General features: G+C 41.6%; 2 protein-coding genes across 2 annotated transcripts; both read left to right on the top strand.

Annotated features, from left to right (window-relative positions):
• The first annotated feature begins 2,017 nt into the window (after positions 1 to 2,017).
• Positions 2,018 to 6,177, top strand: btbd17b (BTB (POZ) domain containing 17b). Its single transcript, XM_056401938.1, has 3 exons — positions 2,018 to 2,284; positions 3,754 to 4,039; positions 4,398 to 6,177. The coding sequence occupies exons 1-3, from the start codon at positions 2,203 to 2,205 to the stop codon at positions 5,470 to 5,472; spliced, it is 1,443 nt and encodes a 480-aa protein (XP_056257913.1). The 5' UTR covers positions 2,018 to 2,202; the 3' UTR covers positions 5,473 to 6,177.
• A 180-nt stretch (positions 6,178 to 6,357) lies between these two features.
• LOC130185460 (dual specificity mitogen-activated protein kinase kinase 6-like) lies at positions 6,358 to 19,434 on the top strand. The gene is made up of 12 exons (XM_056401939.1): positions 6,358 to 6,702; positions 10,439 to 10,508; positions 11,131 to 11,179; positions 11,291 to 11,404; positions 11,654 to 11,773; positions 11,865 to 11,981; positions 12,363 to 12,414; positions 12,524 to 12,651; positions 13,265 to 13,342; positions 14,491 to 14,630; positions 14,823 to 14,868; positions 15,137 to 19,434. The coding sequence occupies exons 1-12, from the start codon at positions 6,684 to 6,686 to the stop codon at positions 15,212 to 15,214; spliced, it is 1,011 nt and encodes a 336-aa protein (XP_056257914.1). The 5' UTR covers positions 6,358 to 6,683; the 3' UTR covers positions 15,215 to 19,434.
• Positions 19,435 to 20,235: the final 801 nt, after the last annotated feature.

Below are 20,235 nucleotides of genomic sequence, written 5' to 3' on the forward strand. Positions count from 1 at the left end.
GTTTTTTTTGTTATTCTTACTCTTTTAACACTAACATTTATATATTTACATGTATTCGGCTTCTTTTGTCATGTTTTTGGAGATCTGGTTATCTAGTGCAGTCCCTCTGGGTTCAGCACGAGAATAAGGTCATCTAGGACGCCTTGCTGAAACTAATTCTGGCACGCAGCCTGTACTAAACGTACTGTTTATACTGTGTGATGGAGCCCCCTGTGGTGCATCGATCCCTCAATGGATCTTGTCCTGAGGGGTGCTCTCACAACCCCAGCAACTCATCAATCCACCCCTATGCATTGTGGTCCTGTTAGCAGATTCTTAATAAGACCTGATCTCAAAGGAGAAAGCAATGTGACCTTAATGAAGGACATGCCCTTTTCAGATGCACATGTGAAAAAAAGGGGGGCTTTGGGCTTATTCTAATCCTAATTCTGTAGCTACACAACAGTTGTCTGAATCATGTTTTAGTACACAGCTACACTTTGAGCTAATAAACCAATTGCCAAATATATAAAGAATACAATTCTTATTGCATTATTATTTCATGAATTGCATTCATAAAGATTAATTTCATTCATTCTGTGTTCAGTTTCAGAAAATAAAACAGATAGAAGGTGCCACCACATCTGATCCACGGTGCCTTGTCCATGTTGTCTCGTCCAGGTTGTTGCAGCATGCTTCATTAATGCACCTCAGCACCGCTCTCTTCTGAGAACCTGTCAGGTTATTCATAGCAGTGGCTCAGGTTGGGGTCTTGCAGGAAGGAAGGATGTGTCGTCTCCGGCATTTTCACGGCAGCCAGGCAGCTCCTCAGGGCTTCACCACAACCCAATTCCCTCTGAGATGATGTCTCTTCTTGTCTGTCCCATACTGAGCACGGTGGAATTGGAGCTATTTTAAACACATTTATCACATTACAGCGTGTTAGTACTTTTGTGACTGGACTAATGGCCTGGGCAGATGCATAGATTTTTTTTATTAATATCACATCCATATCTAGCTTATTTTTTGAGAAATTTTTAACAGGTATCTCAGTATTGACTGACCCATCTCTGACTAAAAGATCAATGTTGGCTGAGTGATAAATAAAGGGTAATTTAAGTGGAACTGTAAAAGTCTCTTTGAGGACTGAGGTCATGACCACAGTCATAGCTGCCATTTCACCTCTCTTGGAGCCTAGTTAGTGCAAGTTATTCTAGGATACATGTTATGTGGCTCTTGAGCTCACTTTGAGTCATTATAGCATTTCATATTGATTATCATAGCTCTGAGGTTGGTATGTCCCCTGCCAGCAGCAGCAGCCATTAACTCCATATCATGCTGGAACCTAACTGCTCGCACATACATGGCATCTGAAAATAGTTTTCCCTGCACTTCATGATGCACTGAGAAATGTTACAAAATCTTTTTTTAAATTTTTACACAAACAACTAAAAATACATGTATTTCAATCTCAGTAAACTAGACAATACAAAAACCTGATTGGCAGTTGAATTTGATAAACAAAGCTTTCCTTAAATTGATGAGCAGACCCAGCACCAATGAAATTATCCTCCCATTACTTAGATTAACATGCCATCAGAGAAATAATTACCATCAGCTGAAAAACTGCCCTGTAAATGGATTATGAAATTTGATTGACTGCAGTTGGTCATACAAATTAGAACCCCAATTACCTTTGGCAGATTGTCTCAGTGGCAACCTACTCTAATTGATTGACTAATTAAATGGCACTGACTGTACTTAATGTGGATATCACATACAAAATTTTGCAGGTCAGAGATGTTGCATTCTGAATTCCATTAACACGTGAAACTGTGTTAATATTGATTGTTAATAGTACCTAACCCCTCTGACTTTTAAATGTAAAAAAAAAGGAAAAAATGTTGAGTCCTTGGCTGGCCCCTGGTGCCGCTGATCAATGCCATGCAACATCCAAAAGGGAGAAATTCAAAATCAAAGCTGTCGCTATAGCAACGCCCCTGCCAGATTCCACCAATCAATGGAGTCCGTGGGGTTGCGAGATGCGCCAGGGAAAGGCCAGCGTCCTACATAAAGAGTGCGGGACAGGGAGCCGGGCGGCACACACGGGGCAACACACCTTTCTGCACACACACGACAAAGGCAGCAGCAAGCAGCAAGAAGAAGGGTCAGGGAAGAGTGGCACAGAGGAAAGGAAGAGAGGCAGGGAATAACTGAGAAGATATGGTGCGCTCATGTGAACAAGGGATCCCTGCCTGGGTCTTTGTGGGCACCCTGCTCTTCCACTCTGTCACAGTTAGAGGAGGTAAGATAACAAAATAGCATCACTAGTTTGCTTGATTGTTAACCTTTAAAGAGTCATCTCATTTTTGCATCTTTTTGGGGTCTTTTTTGTTAATATCCTTCACTGTGAGTAGAAGCTGTATTGTTCTATTTCAGCCCAGCTTCCCTCATACTGTCAGTGGGTAGTAGAGCACAGCATGAATGTGTGGCTCGTGCCCAGCCTCAGGGCAGGGGATGGGTATTTATCTATTCTACTCATCCTGTCCTCATCTATCTGTCTGCTGGGTGCAGGGAAAGACAGGCAAGTGCATTTGCTGCCTGGCTTTGTGCCGGCTCAGTAATATAGTACAGCATACAAGCACTGAGGGAAAGCTTTTTTTACTACTTAAAAAAGATCTGACTTTGACCAGGGCTGCTCAAGGCCACATTCCTTTGCTGTCAGAGTAGATATCATTTGAAATTCCTCCTGAGCACAGACTCATCTAATTTGGGGACTGTCTATAAAATGTTTTATTTAATGTTTTCAGCTTTTCTCAGCTTGAATGGAAGGGACACTGAATCATTTTTTATTCATAACTTTTTACATCTACTTTGAATTGAATCTGTGAGATTTAAAAAAAAAAATTTCTTACAGAATCGGAAAACTGTAAATCATGTAACAGGGAGTTTATACTGTTCCCAAGTTATAATGAATTTGGTGATATTTCAATTGGCTACATTGTGCCAGAATCATTTGTCAATACACACCTCCACACACTCCATCATGCTCAGCTGGCTCAGGGTGCTGGCTGTCTAATTGGAAATAGGTTACTTTGAAGTGGGGGCACTTGATTGTGGTGGAGAAATGAAGACTGTGAGGCATCTCAGGGAGCCAAGTGTGTTCCCCCTGTGTCTCATTAAACCCCCAGTAACAGGCCAACAAAGCTGCTGATGACTGTGGCAGCGCAGAATGGATACAGCAGCTTGTCATGCTGAGTCTTTCATGTGTGATTCTTCAGTAAGTGCCACTTGTACTTACGCTCAAGAGGGCCCATAGAAGCAGCCATCTGCAGCGACACTGCAAACTCAGGATTCTTTTCTGAGCACCTGGTATCGATGGTTTTCTGAGTCAGCCACCTGGCTTGTTGCTCACTTTCTCTGTTAATTAAAACCAAAAAAAGAGAAGGATGTGCAGGTCTGCTTTTTCCGTGGCACATTTTATCAGTTGTGGTTCAGTCGAAGGGTTAGGGGGTGCTTTTTCCAGTTCCCTTCCGTGTCAAATCTGATTTCAGTTGTAGAACAATTGCACATGAATTATGCTGTGAAATCTTAGACAGCAGAGTCGGGTTGATGCAAATTATAGCGCTGAAAATAGAAACGACTTCTAAAAAAGCTGATACTGTAGCTAATTACAAGTGCAGGAGAACAAGAGAAATGCATTCTGCATGCAAATAGTGATGATAGTGTTTCTGTCAGGTGTTGCTTTTGTCCACAGTATTGCTCTTTCCACAGCTGCCCTGAAGCAGGAGGTAGCATTGGACAATGGGGCCACGGTTCTGAATCACTCCATGAGTTTGGTGCAGCGCATGGAGACCCTGCTGACCATGGGGAACGGCAGTGATGTCACTCTCCGGGTGCAGACCATCAACACGGATGAGGTGAAGGTGATCCAGGCCCACAGCCTGGTTCTCAGCCTGCAGAGCGACGTGTTTGAGGAACTGCTGCTCACCCGCAATAACAGCGCTGTGGTTTTGAGGGAGACGCCCGACTGTGCAGCTGTCTTTGACAAGTTTGTCAGGTGAGGGTGACTCATGATGAGTTCATCAGATTTAATTAAACAAAACCATTCAAGAAACTATGGAGGTGATGCCTTTGTATTTTCCACAGGCATAAAGTTACAGAACTTTACCCACCATTTTATTTCTCTCCTTTCTATTTGGAGAAGTGAGATGCTCCATCTTGTGAAATATTCTAAAATTACGCCTGTTGTTTGAGGCTCACAGTCAAATATCAGCCAGTGTGGGTTTTTTTCAGTGACTCAGATGTGAGGAGAGAACACAGCTTCAAAATAGTATGCCTCCCGGAAAAACTGTGTTCCTTTTATCTGTGTTTTTCAGGTTTTTTTAGATGACTGTTACAGGTTTTTTCTCTTGCAGGTATCTGTATTGCGGTGACATCTCAGTGCGGCTAGATCAGGCCATTTCTCTGCATAAGCTGGCCAGCAAGTATCATGTGTGGGGCTTGCAACAGGGTCTGACCCAATATATGACCCTGCATCTGTCTAGTGATTCCCCCACGGGGCATGTGGTTGGTTGGTACAACTATGCACTACAAATTGGGGACATGGCCCTGCGGGACAGCTGCCTGCAGTACCTGTCCTGGAACCTGTCTTCTGTGCTGCAGAGCGGAGAATGGGGCTCCATCAGTGAAGACCTACTCCTCTCCTTGCTCCAGCGCTCTGACCTCATTCTGCAGACTGAGCTGGAGCTGTACGAGGCCCTGGAGGCCTGGATTAGCCAGAACCAGCCTGTCAGTGCGACAGTGGAGAGCGCCCTAAGGGCTGTTCGATACGGCATGATCCCCCCTCAGCACCTCTTCCGTCTTCAGAAGCAATCCGCCCTCATGCTGAAATATTACGAGTCTATCCGTGATCTCCTCTATCTAGCATTCCAATTTCACTCTGCCTCACCTATCCAGCTGGCCAAGTACTTTGATGTCAACTGCAGTATTTTCACTCCCCGTAACTACCTGTCCTCCTCCTGGGGTTCCCCTTGGGTCATCAATAACCCCACCCGTGATGACCGCAGTTTCAGTTTCCAGACCCAGCTCGGGCCTAGTGGCCATGATTCCAGCAAGCGAGTGACATGGAATGCCCTGTTCTCCCCTCGCTGGCTCCCACTCAGTGCCAGGTCAACCTATACTGAGCTGGGTGCAATGCAGCCCACCCGCACAGATGGAGGTCGACCTCGCATTATTGTAACTCCGGCCACTTCTAGTCCAGACTTTGCAGGTGTGAGTTTCCAGAAGACGGTGATTGTAATGGCAAAACAGCAAGGAAAAGTGGTGGTTCGCCACGTCTACAATTTCCACCAAAGCACAGAGGAGGCTGGAGATTTCCTGGTGGATGCTGACCTGCAGCGCCGTGCATCAGAATACCTCATTGACAGCTCCCTCTATCTGCACATTGTAATAAAACCTCTCTACCATACCCTCCTTGTCGCTAGGAAGTGAAGGCAGGAATTTGGTGTGACCTCACCATCAGTTATCCACCGTCCGTCCATACAATCACATGCTCATATTCCAAAGCACACTCATATCACAGCATATGTTTATGTGTCAGATCCGTGACATCTCCATTGTTATTTAGATTGTACATTTTGTTGTCTTCCAGCTAATTAGCAAGGAGGTGTCTGGTACAATAAAGGACTTACAATTCAACAGCTCAGTGGTGGTTATAGCATCAATGATGGTGGGTTTTCCAGTATTTCATGCATAGTAAGAAAAAAAAAAACATTTTACTGTACTGTATTTATTCAGATATTTTATCGTCCGACTGTTTGTTCCTTGAATGTATTAAATCTATGTGATGGTTAAAGTTGTTTGCATAGTTACTATAGAAGTTTTGTTTTAAAATAAATTGTTATTGCTATTAATTTTATGCATTTTACCATTCAACGGTCAAATATAAATTTTTTGGTTCATGGCTCTTATAGCCTTTTACATATACTTATATACCTGTTTGCTGTTTACATTCCAAAATGTGTAAATGAAGGTGCAATCCCATTCTCATTGTTCCTTTGTATAATGTAGTTGACATTGTTTGTCTTTTTCTTCCTAACTGGTACACAGGCATTTCATCCATATTTTAAAGCAGCTACACCTGTATGTATTTTCATCCTGAAACAAAAAAAATAATAAAAGACAATAATATACACATTCTTCTGGGGTGGTCTGTGACTGTCATTGATGCAAAATTAATGTATGCTCTTTATTTTGTCTAATGTTTGTTATTAGTTCAATAATTGTTGGAAATAACCTCGCTTTGTTTACATAAAAAAGTGCCCACACAATGCAAACTACACATCCCATGATGCTTAACGCGAGTCAGGAAGTACGTCATCACGTCGTTGGAACCTTCAGCTGTCAGACTTTGGCCACCCTAAAAGTACAGGTTTTGTTAGCAAACTAACTCGAACTGTACAAGCAGCGCTGACTTTATTTAAAGTTGTGCATTCATCTGCTGATCGATCTTTGAACGCGCGAGCTGGCGATTGAAACACTGGGATTGCACGAAGACGAGCCATCTTGTTTTAATCGCTGCTAGTTTTTGCACGACAAGCCAGCGATCCTGAGCGGGTGTAAGGGTAGATGCAGGGAGGGAGGGAGTAAAAAAAGGCAAAAGTCTTTGTGCTTCCCTTCCCCCTCATCAAAGCAAAGGGGAAATGTCTCTGTCTAAAGGAGGTAAGTGATTTTTTTTTTCTCTGCTCTTTTTCTTTTTTTTTAACTGCCGTGCATACATTTTAAATATCGAGGTGCAGTTTGCGTGGAAGTAGTTTAGCTAGCTGTGTTTGAAAAATGTAACCTTGCCAGGTGGAAGGCTGCATGTATGAGAGGAGGAAAAAAGAAGCTAGCCAACATGTCTTTTCTGCTTTCTATCAACATGCGAAGTCTCTAGACATGTAGAGGTATTGAGGTATTCACCATAGACCTGCTGGTAGCGTGATTTTTATTCTTAATGTTTTAGCTAAACGGTTTGCTCGCATCGCTTCGTCTAAGTTCCCGTGTGGTGGTTAGCTAACACTGTTTTCACGACAATAAAGGACTTTTGCCAAGATGTAATTATCAAGCAACTTGCCCCCTGAGCTGGAAATGTCCGCGCTGAGATTAGTTTCTGCCTTTCGGTAAATTGAAGCACCCTGGGACCACAGGTGTTTGTGTTTTTCGGCCTCATGACTCATCGATTGCATTGGGTCCTTTTTGGTTTGGCCAGTGTGAGTGTGTTAGCGCAAAAAAATATTTTTAGCGCCGCGTCCATGAAAATGCCCCCCCCCCCCCCCCCCGTGGTGGAAATTCCTTCATTTTTAAAACAGGCGGTGATGCCATGGAACCAGGGCGCTATCACACACTTGGCTTCCGCTTGTCACTCAGTGAGACCGTGCTGTGCAATTACTGTACTCTGCTGAATAAAACACACACCTTGGAAAAATCAAGGTCCTTCCCCTGCGTCACACACACAGAGCATGATGATGATGTCAATTTACATTTCAAGTTCACCGCTTGTGCTGTTACACAATCATACTAGCGTTACCATGGTCGGGAGTACACACTGTTTTTGAGAGGGCTGTGTAGATTGGCTGGGTGCTACTCAGGCAATCACAGCCTTTGGCCTACCATGGCATGTTTTGACTTGCAGCACCAATACCTTGTGCAGGCTCTCTTTGTTGACACTTCACTGTCTGCAAGCAGACACTCCATAGCTGCTACACAGGTTCTGTGCTGTTATTATTATTTTTATTATTGTGTGCACCAAAACAGGCCTTAAGTGTCTTTGTTAAAAGTGCCCTTTTTTCTGGCCTCTACAAGGAGTCGTTGTGCCTTCTCTAGTCAAGAGTGGAGCAGACCTAAATACGTTGCAGTGCTGTTCATGGTACTGCTGAGGCATGTTTGCAGATTGGGTTCTCCCTAACAGCACTGATAGGGTGGTGTGGAAGATAATCTGTGCATGAGTCATCATTGTCTGTATCTGGACCCACTCTGAGGCCAGAGCTTCCTGATGGTGACCTGCCCAACAGCTATTGACGCTTTGATCTCATGCACAATCCAGAAATTCTTGTTCACATTACGTATCTATTACTGCACTGTGGATATTTTTTCCACTGAACATCTTTGGTTTTTCTAAGAATTGCTGCATTTCCTGTGAAAGTGCGCCAATTCACTGTTAACACAGCATCAGCAAAATACTCATCTGATTACGATACCATGATCAGTACTCAAAATGAAAAAATGCTTAAGGCTCATAAACCTCTTCCCATGTGAGGGGGGAAAAAAAAGTCTGCAAGGTGAAGATGTTTCATAAAATTGCATAATGCAACTTGTGCCATATTTGGATACAAGACTCTCAGATCCTTTCTGAGAAAATGGTATCTGTGTACATGTATTCTTCCTGTGCTGCCTCGATATACTTTAACTGCAGCTGTGGCTGATGTCATGGCACTATTGTTTGCTATTAGGCTTATTTTGAGGACCAGGCAGGTCCTACAGCAGTAAGCTGCAGTGACGCTGGCCTTAGTTGGCCCGAACGAGGACAGTGAGCAGCAAGTTGGTCAAATGAAGTGACATCATATTTCCCAAAGGGTCCTGACAGTTGTTGTGTTTTCAGTGGATGCGTCCAGTCTGGCTGGGCATGAGTCATATCCCACCCCATAGCCCTGGCCACAGGGTCACTGCACACACCACACACTGGCTCCCCAAACAGGACTGCTTCCTGAGTGGGGTGTTATAGTATTTCAAGTCATTAATACTTCACAGCAACACTTCTAGTAGTAACTCAGACTTGAATATAATTTGCAGTCTGCAGTTTCTCTGCAGCAGGGAAGGATTCTAAAATATGTCCAGCAGCTTGAACAAAACAAATTGTGTTAGATGTTTGGCATGTCAGATGCTTCTGCACTGCACCACAGCATTCATGTCCTACTCCAGTTTTGTGCCTTGTTCTTATTTGTCAGGTCATCAGAAGGTTTTGAGTGCTCATACTTCATCCCACACCGAGGAAACGCAAAATCTATTTTTGACCCAGCGTGTGTGAGTAAATCACACTTCAATCTCTCCCTACCACGTGAAACTATCGTAGTCTGTCCAGACACTGTAGGCCTATTTTAGGGCTGCAGCACAAAATGGACTTGTCTGACGTTTCAGTTGTAGGCCATAGAATCTAAAATTTTAGTAAATCTTCACTTCCCTTCCAGCTTGATCTAGCGAAGGAGGGGTTTACCCAGTCGTACTTCCTCTCGGCTGGAGTGGTGTGACTCACTCATTGGTAAATACAACCCCACAGAAATACTGTCAGCTAAAAATCTTACCAACCGTTGCTACCTTTTGCCAGTTTTATAAAGAGCTGTTGCATTTGTTTTAAAGTGAAAGTGCCTTGCCTGTGCATGAAACCAGTTTCTCTGAACTGGGGTAGAATCATTGCACTGCCTGGTGCGACCCTGTATGCAGCAAGAACAGGAAATAACCTAAACCGTTTCTTGTCATATCCCAGTGGGCAAAAAGCTGGCCAAATCTGAGCACACACGGATAGAGGTCAAGAAAAGTGTTCGGTCTTTCCTGTCGACCTTGCAACAAGAGCCAACATGCTGAACACAAGTGTCCGTGTCAAGAGGAGTTGAACTGTTTTTCCTGTGTTGTTGCTCGTAAGCCTGGTAGCTGTGTCATTCTGGCAGAGGCTTGCAGCCGCTTGTGGGAAGTCCCAAAGGCTGCTGGTAAACGGTGTTTATGAATGGACTGCTGTCACTGATTTAACAGTTTACAGCAACATATACCAGATATTAAAAAAAAAAAAATGTAACAGATCCTAACCTGTGACAAAACATAAAAACGCATTTATAGAGGATTTGTTAACAGTAAGGGAAAAGAAATCATGACAGGAAGGAAGGCCTGATTCCATTGCCACCACCCCCCCCCCCTTTTTTTCTAAGCATTTGAGTCATCATACCAATGTCGATTAGTCATTGAGTCCACCTTCTCTCATTTGCAGGGCCTCAGCTTTGAGTACACCTAATCTCCAGTTAGATAACAGATCATTTACTGTGGTTTGTGTCAGTGGCAAATGCAAATTGATTGTAACCTTGAAAAGACTCCGAACTACCCAAATATAATAAAATCTATCAATAGGCCAATATGGATGTATGAGCATGTACTGTACATGAGCATGTACAGTTGTCACTGTAAGTGGTCTGAATCAGAACATGGGATCTCTGTTGTTGCGAGCCTTTGTTTTCAACTCAGAGTAATGTGGCAAATCGGATGATAAGAGTCTGGCAAGGTGAAGTCCATTTACCTTAGTCCCTCAAAACAAAACACTGCCAGTGACACTGGCTTGTGGTTGCTGCTAAATAACAGCTTTATTGATCACTGTAGATCAGTCAGCTGATCTGATCTGAGATGGTAATGATTTTCGAAATTCTTGTCTCTAAAGGGAAGAAGAAGAACCCCGGGCTGAAGCTGGCGAAAGAAGTGTTTGCGCAGCCCCCACCAGCAGCAGCAGCGTAAGGCTCCTTTTTACTATGGGATAGTGACAGCAGCCACAAAATTAGAGCCTGACTGGTACATTGGCTGGGTCAATATAAGCCTATGTTAGCTTATATCAGATACATTGATGTTGGTGAACATGTTGACCAACAAGGAACAATAAATTGCAATACAGAAACATGAATATCTGAACTCTTGAATATTGGTATCAGTCTCAAAATTATAATATAATAGCTCAAAAAAATCAGTTGAGCAATGATAGTTTTCCTTCGTGGAGACATGAAATACTAGACATACTAGTTGACAATTACATGAGGCTTGCATTATATTTTCAAGTAAGCACAGTCTTTGCACTCCATTTACAGCCCCTCTGCCTGGTGCAGTTGTTAATTACAAGCTGCAGAGTTACAGGGTTCAGAGAGAGTGAGCGCTTGCATGGATCACTTGTATTTATTATTAGTTTTAGAACTAACTTTAAATAATGTTTATTGCACATGAATCTCATAAATTACTCAAATAAAAATGCACAATTTCTCTTAGCGTATGAATATACCATTACTGAGTATTGTGGCATCAAAATTGACCGCATACTGTTGTTATTATCACACAGTTTAATTGTTGCTCTCTCTCTCTCTGCAGGCCCCCTCGAGATCTTGACTCTAAAGCTTGTGTCACAATTGGAGATCAGGTAAAGCTGGCTCTCTATTCCTGTGAGACACGCTGTTGATTTTATTTATTTTTTAAATTTTTTGCTGAGTTGAATACATACATTAATGTGACATCTACCGCCTATCTCCAGAATTTTGTGGTGAAGGCAGATGACTTGGAGCAGATTGCAGAGCTGGGGAGGGGAGCATATGGAGTGGTGGACAAGATGAAACATGTGCCCAGTGGTGTTATCATGGCTGTCAAGGTAGGCTGGGAGGCTGCTACTCGGGTTACCTGGTTTGGCATCTGTGTAAATGCACCATGCTTTTAAAATAGACACCATGACTCATAGATGTATTCAACATATGAGCTCAACTTGTAAACATTAGGATCAGATCTGTCAGATCTGTGACATGATGTATTGAGGTGTGTGTGGGGCACTGCGCACCATTTGATGCAAGCCATCTACCCTGTGATGAAGCTGACAGCCCACCTGTGATGTTTGTGTCCCTAGAGGATTCGTGCCACGGTCAACAGTCTGGAGCAGAAGAGGCTTCTGATGGACCTGGACATTTCTATGAGGACAGTGGACTGCTTCTTCACTGTGACTTTCTATGGCGCCCTCTTCAGAGAGGTGAAGCCACTGTTCAAATCTTAAATCATAAATCATTTGTGACTACTGTGGCCACCTGCCATCATCTTGATTCTCACCCTCTCTTTTTCAGGGGGACGTTTGGATCTGTATGGAGCTGATGGACACGTCTCTGGATAAGTTCTATAAGAAGGTTATTGATAAAGGCAAAACCATTCCTGAGGACATCTTGGGAAAGATCACAGTAGCAGTAAGTCCTATCCCATATTTTACTTGAAGTCTCACAATAAACAAATTTTAAAGTATTTCTTTAAAATGGTAAATATCAACCTTATCACTACTATTATTAAAAAAAAAAACAAAAAAAAAACCAGCTATTTATTTTGTTTGTTTTTTTTGTTTTTTTTCACACACATAGTCAAACCCTTTGATGCTGTTGAAGTGGTGACTGCATGTTTGTTGCCTCATGAAAATGAACGAGACCCAACCAATGATAGAAATTATATAAAACAATCACTAATGTGCATGTAAAATACTAATTTCTCATCTACACCCCTGGTTCTTCTGGATTTCTTTTCTTTTTTTCTGAAGAATTCTTTGTTTTCCTTAATTTTCTCTTTTTACTCCACAGATTGTCAAGGCATTAGAGCATCTGCACAGTAACTTGTCAGTGATACACAGAGGTAAGCAGGTCAAATCATCAGTGTGTACAGTTTTCAGTTTTCCCATTGATGTTTTCATTGTTGGTTTTGTATCTTCTCTCATCATTCTCCCATCAATGTCCCTCTCCAGATGTGAAGCCCTCCAATGTTCTGATCAACACTCAGGGCCAAGTGAAAATGTGTGACTTCGGCATCAGTGGCCACCTGGTGGACTCCGTGGCCAAAACAATGGATGCAGGCTGCAAGCCCTACATGGCGGTGAGTGGGGGACTGGGGAAGATCAGGGAAGAGATTCCTGGTACCGGGTAGCTAAGATTAAGGAAAGGATTCTCTAGAAATTTACTGAATAACTATAACACACAAAGAGGCCTGGCCAAAATCAATGTCTGAGGTTTTTGAAAACACTCATCAGCTGGAGTAAAGCCAGAAATCCACAGGCCAGGAGCTCCTTAATGGTTCTGAAATCTGGACCCCAGTCTGATGGTACTCAGGCCTCTACTGTCCAAACCCGTAAACTCGCAAATATCTTGCCTGGAATGAAGGCTCACAAAATGAGTGCATTATTTTAATCCCTCCACGAAAAACATATTGTATCTGTTTGTCCTTAACCCAGTTACACTTATTCTCATCTTTAAATGGCATTTTAATTATTTGGTGAGTTTCAGTTAAGTCTGAAATTAACAGTGCTTTTATCACTTTCTGTTTATTAGTATAAGTCTTTTTTCCTATTATGTCAAAGAATAAATAAGACTTGTTAAAAAAAACTAATTTCTACAGGTACAGTATAATTGTAGTTTTTTTTTTTTTTTTTATTGATGAGATTATTTTTTTGATAGTGTTGGTATTTATCTATTGATAATTTCCATTTCAGCCTGAGCGGATCAACCCTGACCTCAATCAGAAAGGCTACAGTGTCAAATCAGACATATGGAGTCTCGGTATCACGATGGTGAGTAAGGCTGGATTATGGAAATTTTGGCTTTGACTTTGTGATACTAGATGAAATAGTTCTGCTGTGCACATTTAATGCCAGTGTTGATATAGTTTTCAGTGAATTAATTGCCACAGCAATACATGTTATTGCTGCCCTTCTCCTGGCTATAACTGTACTTTAATCTGTTTTTAGATGTGGATCAAAAACATGGTTTACAACCATGTTTTGTCTGCTGGATAATAAATGCTTTGCGTATTCACTGTGTTGCAAGCTATGAACTTATTTCACATATGACTAACACTGGTGGCAAACACCGAAATGAAAATGTTAGCTTAGTGTTATGTAACCACTCCGGAACCAATTAGTTCATAAATTATTAAATGATGATAATGAAATGCTTTTATTTACACAGCAGTGTTCTTGACAAAATTGCATAGCTCATTGTAAAGAATAACATACAGACATTCAAACCTAATTTAGGTCAAAGATAAAAAAGCTTCTTTCACTCACCCCTCTCTCTGCTCTGGCGTTGACCATTTTCTTAAATGGTTAATTGCCATATTTACTAAACGAGGTCAAAAGAGATTTCATAACGCATATCTCAGCATTCTAAACACAACTCAGCACCAATGCTGAGTCATGGTGACCCTTGAAAATTTTGATACCTATGCCATGTCAGTGTCACACCCTCAGTAGTTCGTGCTGTCCTCACTTAATAAATTACACGGCTTACGGACTAAACTGACGGATCCTCTGTTTATTTATTTTTACTTTGAATTGACAAAGGAGCTTCTATTGTGTTTTATTTATTGAATTTGACACTAGTTGTTTAAGGAAGGTATAAATCTGAAAAACTTTCCTTAAAATCTATATGTTAAAACATATATTAACTTATTGAAATTGTCCAAACACTGTTGCATTAAATTATATACATTATATACTGTAAATATCCATAAAATGTTCAATAGTACAAAATCATACTGCCGATTTTTATATGTAGATAGTCTGAAATGTGTAAAATAGTTGCAGCTGAAAGGCAGTTATGCTCACCTAGGGTTTGCAAATGTTGCAGTGAACTATTACCAAAATCAAACATGCATCACATGAAACATTTGCCTTAACACTTATGATTGTGGTTAAATCGGCCTTCCTCTGTCTCCCAGATTGAGCTGGCCATTTTGAAATTCCCTTACGACTCATGGGGCACCCCGTTCCAGCAGCTCAAACAGGTGGTGGATGAGCCATCTCCACAGTTGCCTGCCGACCGTTTTTCCCCAGACTTTGTAGATTTCATCTCCCAGTGGTAAGCCTCCTCACATGCAATGACAACAATGTTGTGCTCACTGTGCTGTTTGAAAAAAGAAAAGTAGCCCAGCAGGGGTCAGCGTTAGCTCGTGTTTTTACTAAGAGTGGCATGAGTACAGTGACTGGAGTTCTAACTTGATTTCTCTTCTGCTGTTTTTCTCACTTTTGAATTCATCTCTTGTTTTTACAGTTTAAGAAAGAAGCCAAATGAGAGACCAGCTTATACAGAATTAATGGTTAGTAGTTTTTACATTTAATTTCTCTCATCCCAAAATACCAACATGTATTATTATGCTACTTTGTCACCGTTACCATCCCCGCTATAATGTTCAGTGTGCTCTGGTTCTTGCTTTTGTCCACGAGAGGCCAGGCTTACCCAATTAACCCACTATGACTATGGTGTGTATTTTTCACAAGTAAATAACAACACAGGAGTCAGTTAAATATTTTTTTTCATGGTTCAAGAACATATTTCTAACTGTGTTTTTCCTTGTTTTGATGCAGAAACATCCGTTTTTCACCCTGCATGACTCCAAAGAGACAGACGTGGCCAGTTTTGTCAAGGTCATCCTGGATGACTGATGGGCTCCCTCCAGGCTCCACCCCATGAGGGTAGGCGGGACCTCTCAGCAAAGGAACCAATGGCCTACCTTTTTTTTTTGTTGTTTTTTTGTTTTTGTTTTTTTAAACTCACTGGAATGACAGACTGTCATGCACCCACACACAACAGGGGGGTGACCCAAAGACTGACAGCAGCCCAGCAGCACTGGTGTGGGAGAGTGGTGGTAATATGAACTTGTACGGCCAACTGGAGAGGTTTAATTCACTCCTCCAAGCTTCCTGTGTGCGCAGTTATCCAACATGATGAATATGAACTGAACCTGATTTGTTGTTTTTGTCTTGTTCTTCTTTTGTTTTTTGCCCCCACTGCCCCTCGTATCTCTCCTTTTCAGAATGGACAGAACCAGCCATTACTACTTTGTGACACATATTGTATGAATCATTTGAATTTCATCTGCAAAACCAAACAGTTAATGTGTATGTTGTTGCATATTGAAAGCTATATTTGCATAAGCGTTTGTATGTTTTCTCATTATACAGAGTTTTGATACTGTATATCGTTGAAAAGTGTGAATTTTACCGGACTAGGGCCTTGTTTGTCAGACAGACCTGGTTCCGCCCTGAGGTGATTGGTCAGTGCAGGGGCTGCAGTTGTCATGGGCCGGGCCGTGGGAGGCTCCAGGGCTGAGACAAAACATGTAAGAAATGTCAAAGGTCACATTCTGGGCAAGAGGAGTTGCAAGTCATTCCTAGATCGCTCGGCGGTGCGAGGCAGGAATGTAAGGCGTCCCATATCATTGGTGATCTGAGGCATAACCCTCCATGCAGTGACCCCTCCGTGCTCCTCTTCTTTCTTGGGTATTAAAGAGGTTTGCTCCAGTGCTACCATTGTTACTACCTGGAAGTATTCAGGGGTCGCCTAATCAAGCTCACAGCTTTATCTTTTTCTGTGTGCCATTTTTGCAAATCGTTCTCATGAATTACTGCATTAATTGTGTTTTTCTTCATTTTTTGGACTTGTTCTGGCCCGCATTTTGATTTATTTCGGCCACATTTAAGCTTATTCTTCCCTTTGCCGACCTTTCTCAATTCTGGAATCAGCATAGTCTTTTCATAAGAGGCACTTATATTTTCTTTTTCTTTTTCAGAGACCTTATTATGCCTTACACAAACAGTATGGTAGGGAAATAATTTATGTGTTAAAGATGTAAATACTATCTCCTTTTTTAATGTAACATGGCACTGTCCCAACCTGGCAGTGTAGATGAATGGTAGAGTGGTTGGTATTAGTTAGTTTTAATGCAGTGTGACACGCGTACACAAACACTTGTACTCACAGGGCCAGCTGACTGTCGTACACCTATTTTGGACTGATGTGCTGTCAGGCTCCACTGCTCAGGTTTCTGTGCTCTCCTTCATGAGGAGACGGCCCCATTTTTTTTTTTTTTTTTTTTTTTTTTTTTTTTTTACCCCCCCCCTCGAGGTTGTACTCTCCTTGAGTGCTGGAGCGAGAGCCTCTTTTCAGTCCATGGTGGGCAGCCATTATCTATTCTGTCAGACCATACTATGCAGAGCCCCTTGGACTCATAACAAGAGGCCCTTGCCATATGGCAGTTTCCCCACTCCAAGTGTTCAGAGACTGTGATGATGATGATGATGATGATGGTGACGATAGTGATGATAACTGACGTGCCTCTGTTCATGGCTAGCACTCATTGCCTCTCTGGTTTACACTGTAGTGCGACCTTTATCAAAAGTCAGTGAGTTAGGAGTATTTATGATTGTGAATAATAAGGGAAAGCTAGCAACACCACAAAGAAGCTGCTGTTTTTTCTTTTTTTTTTTCCCTTCTTTTTTTTTTTTTTTTCTTTTGTTGGCCTTCTTTGGATGGCCGTTCCCTTGGTGTGTAAAAGTGAGTTTTTACGCTGATCACAATGAGAATGGAACACTTGCTCTACCTCTTACTCCTTCACTCTATTTGCCACCTTTTAATTGGGTGGGACTGACAAACTTGAACTATGGAAAGACAAAAAAATAAAGGCTTTATTGTTCAGTATGTCCATTTATAACCCTCATGTCATGATTCCTGCAGGTTTAGTAAAAAGAAAAAAGTCGTTTGTGTGGGTAATGCACAGAAGATGTACAGTACAATATAGTACTGATTTTTTTTTTATTGTCAAATTGCACGAAAAGATCAAAACCAACAATGAATTGATTTTACTAACAGGTATTGTGTGTATAGCTTCAGACATTAATGAGCCACAATGTCGCACTGGCTGACATACTGTATTTCTTCATTACCATGAACACAGGCACTGTAGTTTTTGTTTGACATTTGCAGTCCTGCTGCTGTCAGTACATATTAGCAGAGCAAAAGTGGTGTTAGGCTACGTTCAGACTGACTTTATCCCTGCTTGAAAAACCACAGCCCCCTCATTCATGTCAGTGGTTTCAGTGCAGCCATCGTCCCTGAATAATGTTTCAATTTTGCCGCAATGACACGGTATTCAGGAAGGCGCTGTGACGGCCAATCAAACACATGCAGGTGCACATTCCTGCACGGGAAAACGTTGTAACCCTAACTCTACAGTTTACCCCGCAATCCTTTCAACCATAGAAGAAGTGGTTGCCACTAGGATAATTGTCTAAAGTCGTAAAATCCTGTCCCTTAAGTTTTATAAACCGCTCTGCAGTGTTTTTGCATCTGATAACCTGTCACACTTATGGCGCTACTTAAACTAGGCGTCTTGGATTGGATCATCTCACTGGTACCTGAACCTACACGGCCCCACCAACACAGCCCCTTGCATTGTTTTAACGCAGGGCTGTTTTAGGCCTGAAGACCTGCTTAATCTGCAGCTGAGCAAATGCACTGTTCACTCCTATGTGAGCACCTTTTTTTTCTAAAAACTGTAATGCCCACTTTTTTTTTCACAACACATTGGTGGTTTTGGTCTTTTCGTGGGATTTTACAATAAGAAAAATGCAGATTAATGCTAACCTTGTTGATTGGTCTCTTTGTGCATACATTTTGATCTATTTGGTGAATTTGCTTTTCAGGCCGCTCCTTAGCCCGCTTAAATCCTACTTCTATGTCACTAACAGTTCCACTTAAGACTCTTTATTCCTGCAACTGCAGACTCTGATCGAGTTGAGAGATACTGGAGCTGACCGATCCAGCTGATAAAACGTCTTTGGGTTTCTACCTGCAGCACCCTCCGACTCTCACCTTTCTGCTCACACACCTGTCAGTAAGACCATGTTTTAGTAGAGCCTACAGCTTCTACAGTTATAAGCCTGAATTCGAGTAATCCCAGCACCTCTCATTCTGTTTGAGACAAAATTGTTGCAAATTAGGATCCATAAGGGTTAAAGGTCTCACAATTTCCACTGCAGGTCATTCCCCAATCCAGTTATTACAATGAATGCGTGCAGTGTGACTTGCCAGAAGTATTACAGTTTCTATTTGTGTAAACACCGTTATGTAAGGACACAGAAGTGAATGCACACTTCTTGGCAAGTCATGATTCCTCTGAATGTGTAATGAATAGAGAGAAGAATCATTTTGATGGCTCTTTCTGAGTGCTTTTTTTTTTTTCTTTTTTGCCGTGAACGTTAACAACAGAGGTTAACAAAAGCTCGCTTTGAGCAGGCTTCTCCACTCTGAGTGTGTCTCTCAAAGACCGATGACTTCATGCCAAGATGAGGAAACACAATGCCAGTCGACTGCAGGCACTGCTGCAGTGTTGTGCAAAAGAGTGGTTTGACAGCCAAACTAAAGAAACACTTTTTAGGAAAGGAGGCCTTTGGTGAGAAATTACATAATGCCGCTCAAAAGATTTTCATGTGAGGAGAAAACAGCCAGCCTTAAGTTGAATTACTGTCCCAGCGCAGTTCAATGTGGACTGTGATGCAGAAGTGAATCACTACCTCTCTCAACAGCAAATGTGCATTTTAGGAACTCAGAGGGGGGGAGGGGGGGGGGCAGCGAAAGTGAATGGTCACTTGTTATGTACAAAATTAATGTTAGACAACACTTAAGAAAAGTGGGAGTACAACCTTGACATACTTATTCTTAAATTGATTATTTCCATTTTATGCTTCTTGTAATACACTATGTTTCAGAGGGAAATGTACTTTTTACTCCTCTACAATTATTTCCTATTCACTTCAAATATTTTCAGCATTACAGATTAAACTACCTATTTTGTACATAATTAGTAATAAATAATAATATAGTAGCATAAGACTCAATTAGTACTTTTCATTTTCATTTTTTGCTCATAATATTTATTCAAGTGACATTATCTGTACAGGACCTTTATTTTATTTTACAGTATTTGAATACTTCCTCCATCACTGCTTAAGAAACATTTCATTTATATGTATATTTAGTCCTTTAGTCTTTTTCTATGATAAAGCTTAAGCTACAGAAAAGAAATGGACAAAATGTGTTTGGCCCTGGTGTGCATGCTATTTTCCTTCATTGCTGTTTGGTCGAGAATCAATACTAATGGCTTTCACAACCATAGACAATCACTCGGAAATGGCTCCGCAAATGAAATCATTTTTTTTAGAAAGTTAACAAAATAGTTAAGAGTGCATGGCTTGATCTCAGGATGTTGCATTTATGTTCAAATTCAGTGTAGAAAAATACATTTAGTGGCTAGAAAATAAGAAGTTTTCTCAAAACTTTAAACCTCTACTCCTCAAACTAGAGCATTTTATAGTCAGTTAGACTTGCTGTTCTGATGCATATTTGTAGAAAGGAGTGATTATATTGATCGACAATCACTTTTTCCCCCAAGAGTGCAGTGTGAGACCAGTAAGGCAGCCGATTCCAGTCAGTGCATACGACAGAGAGATGATACTAACCCACACACTTCAGACTATCTTAGTAGCTTCCATGGTATATTAATCAAGCAGATTCTTCCTGTCTGTTCACCCTTCCTTTCAACCGTTTTTCCTCTTGCAGGTCTCATCCAACAAAACAAGTAGTAGTGATTAAATTCATGCCTATTTTTGCCCGGTGAAGAAAAGTT

Source organism: Seriola aureovittata, chromosome 17 (genome assembly GCF_021018895.1).
Source record: "Seriola aureovittata isolate HTS-2021-v1 ecotype China chromosome 17, ASM2101889v1, whole genome shotgun sequence".
Lineage (NCBI taxonomy): Eukaryota > Metazoa > Chordata > Actinopteri > Carangiformes > Carangidae > Seriola > Seriola aureovittata.

What these genes read in the sequence shown, in the direction of transcription:
- LOC130185460 (XM_056401939.1), top strand. An exon ending in TGGGAAAGATCACAGTAGCA is followed by an intron (nt 11,982 to 12,362) that starts GTAAGTCCTATC and finishes TTTACTCCACAG; the next exon opens with ATTGTCAAGGCATTAGAGCA. An exon ending in GGAGTCTCGGTATCACGATG is followed by an intron (nt 13,343 to 14,490) that starts GTGAGTAAGGCT and finishes TCTGTCTCCCAG; the next exon opens with ATTGAGCTGGCCATTTTGAA.
- btbd17b (XM_056401938.1), top strand. Translation starts at nt 2,203, where the DNA reads ATGGTGCGCTCATGTGAACAAGGGATCCCTGCCTGGGTCTTTGTGGGC. An exon ending in CTCTGTCACAGTTAGAGGAG is followed by an intron (nt 2,285 to 3,753) that starts GTAAGATAACAA and finishes CTCTTTCCACAG; the next exon opens with CTGCCCTGAAGCAGGAGGTA. An exon ending in GTCTTTGACAAGTTTGTCAG is followed by an intron (nt 4,040 to 4,397) that starts GTGAGGGTGACT and finishes TTTCTCTTGCAG; the next exon opens with GTATCTGTATTGCGGTGACA.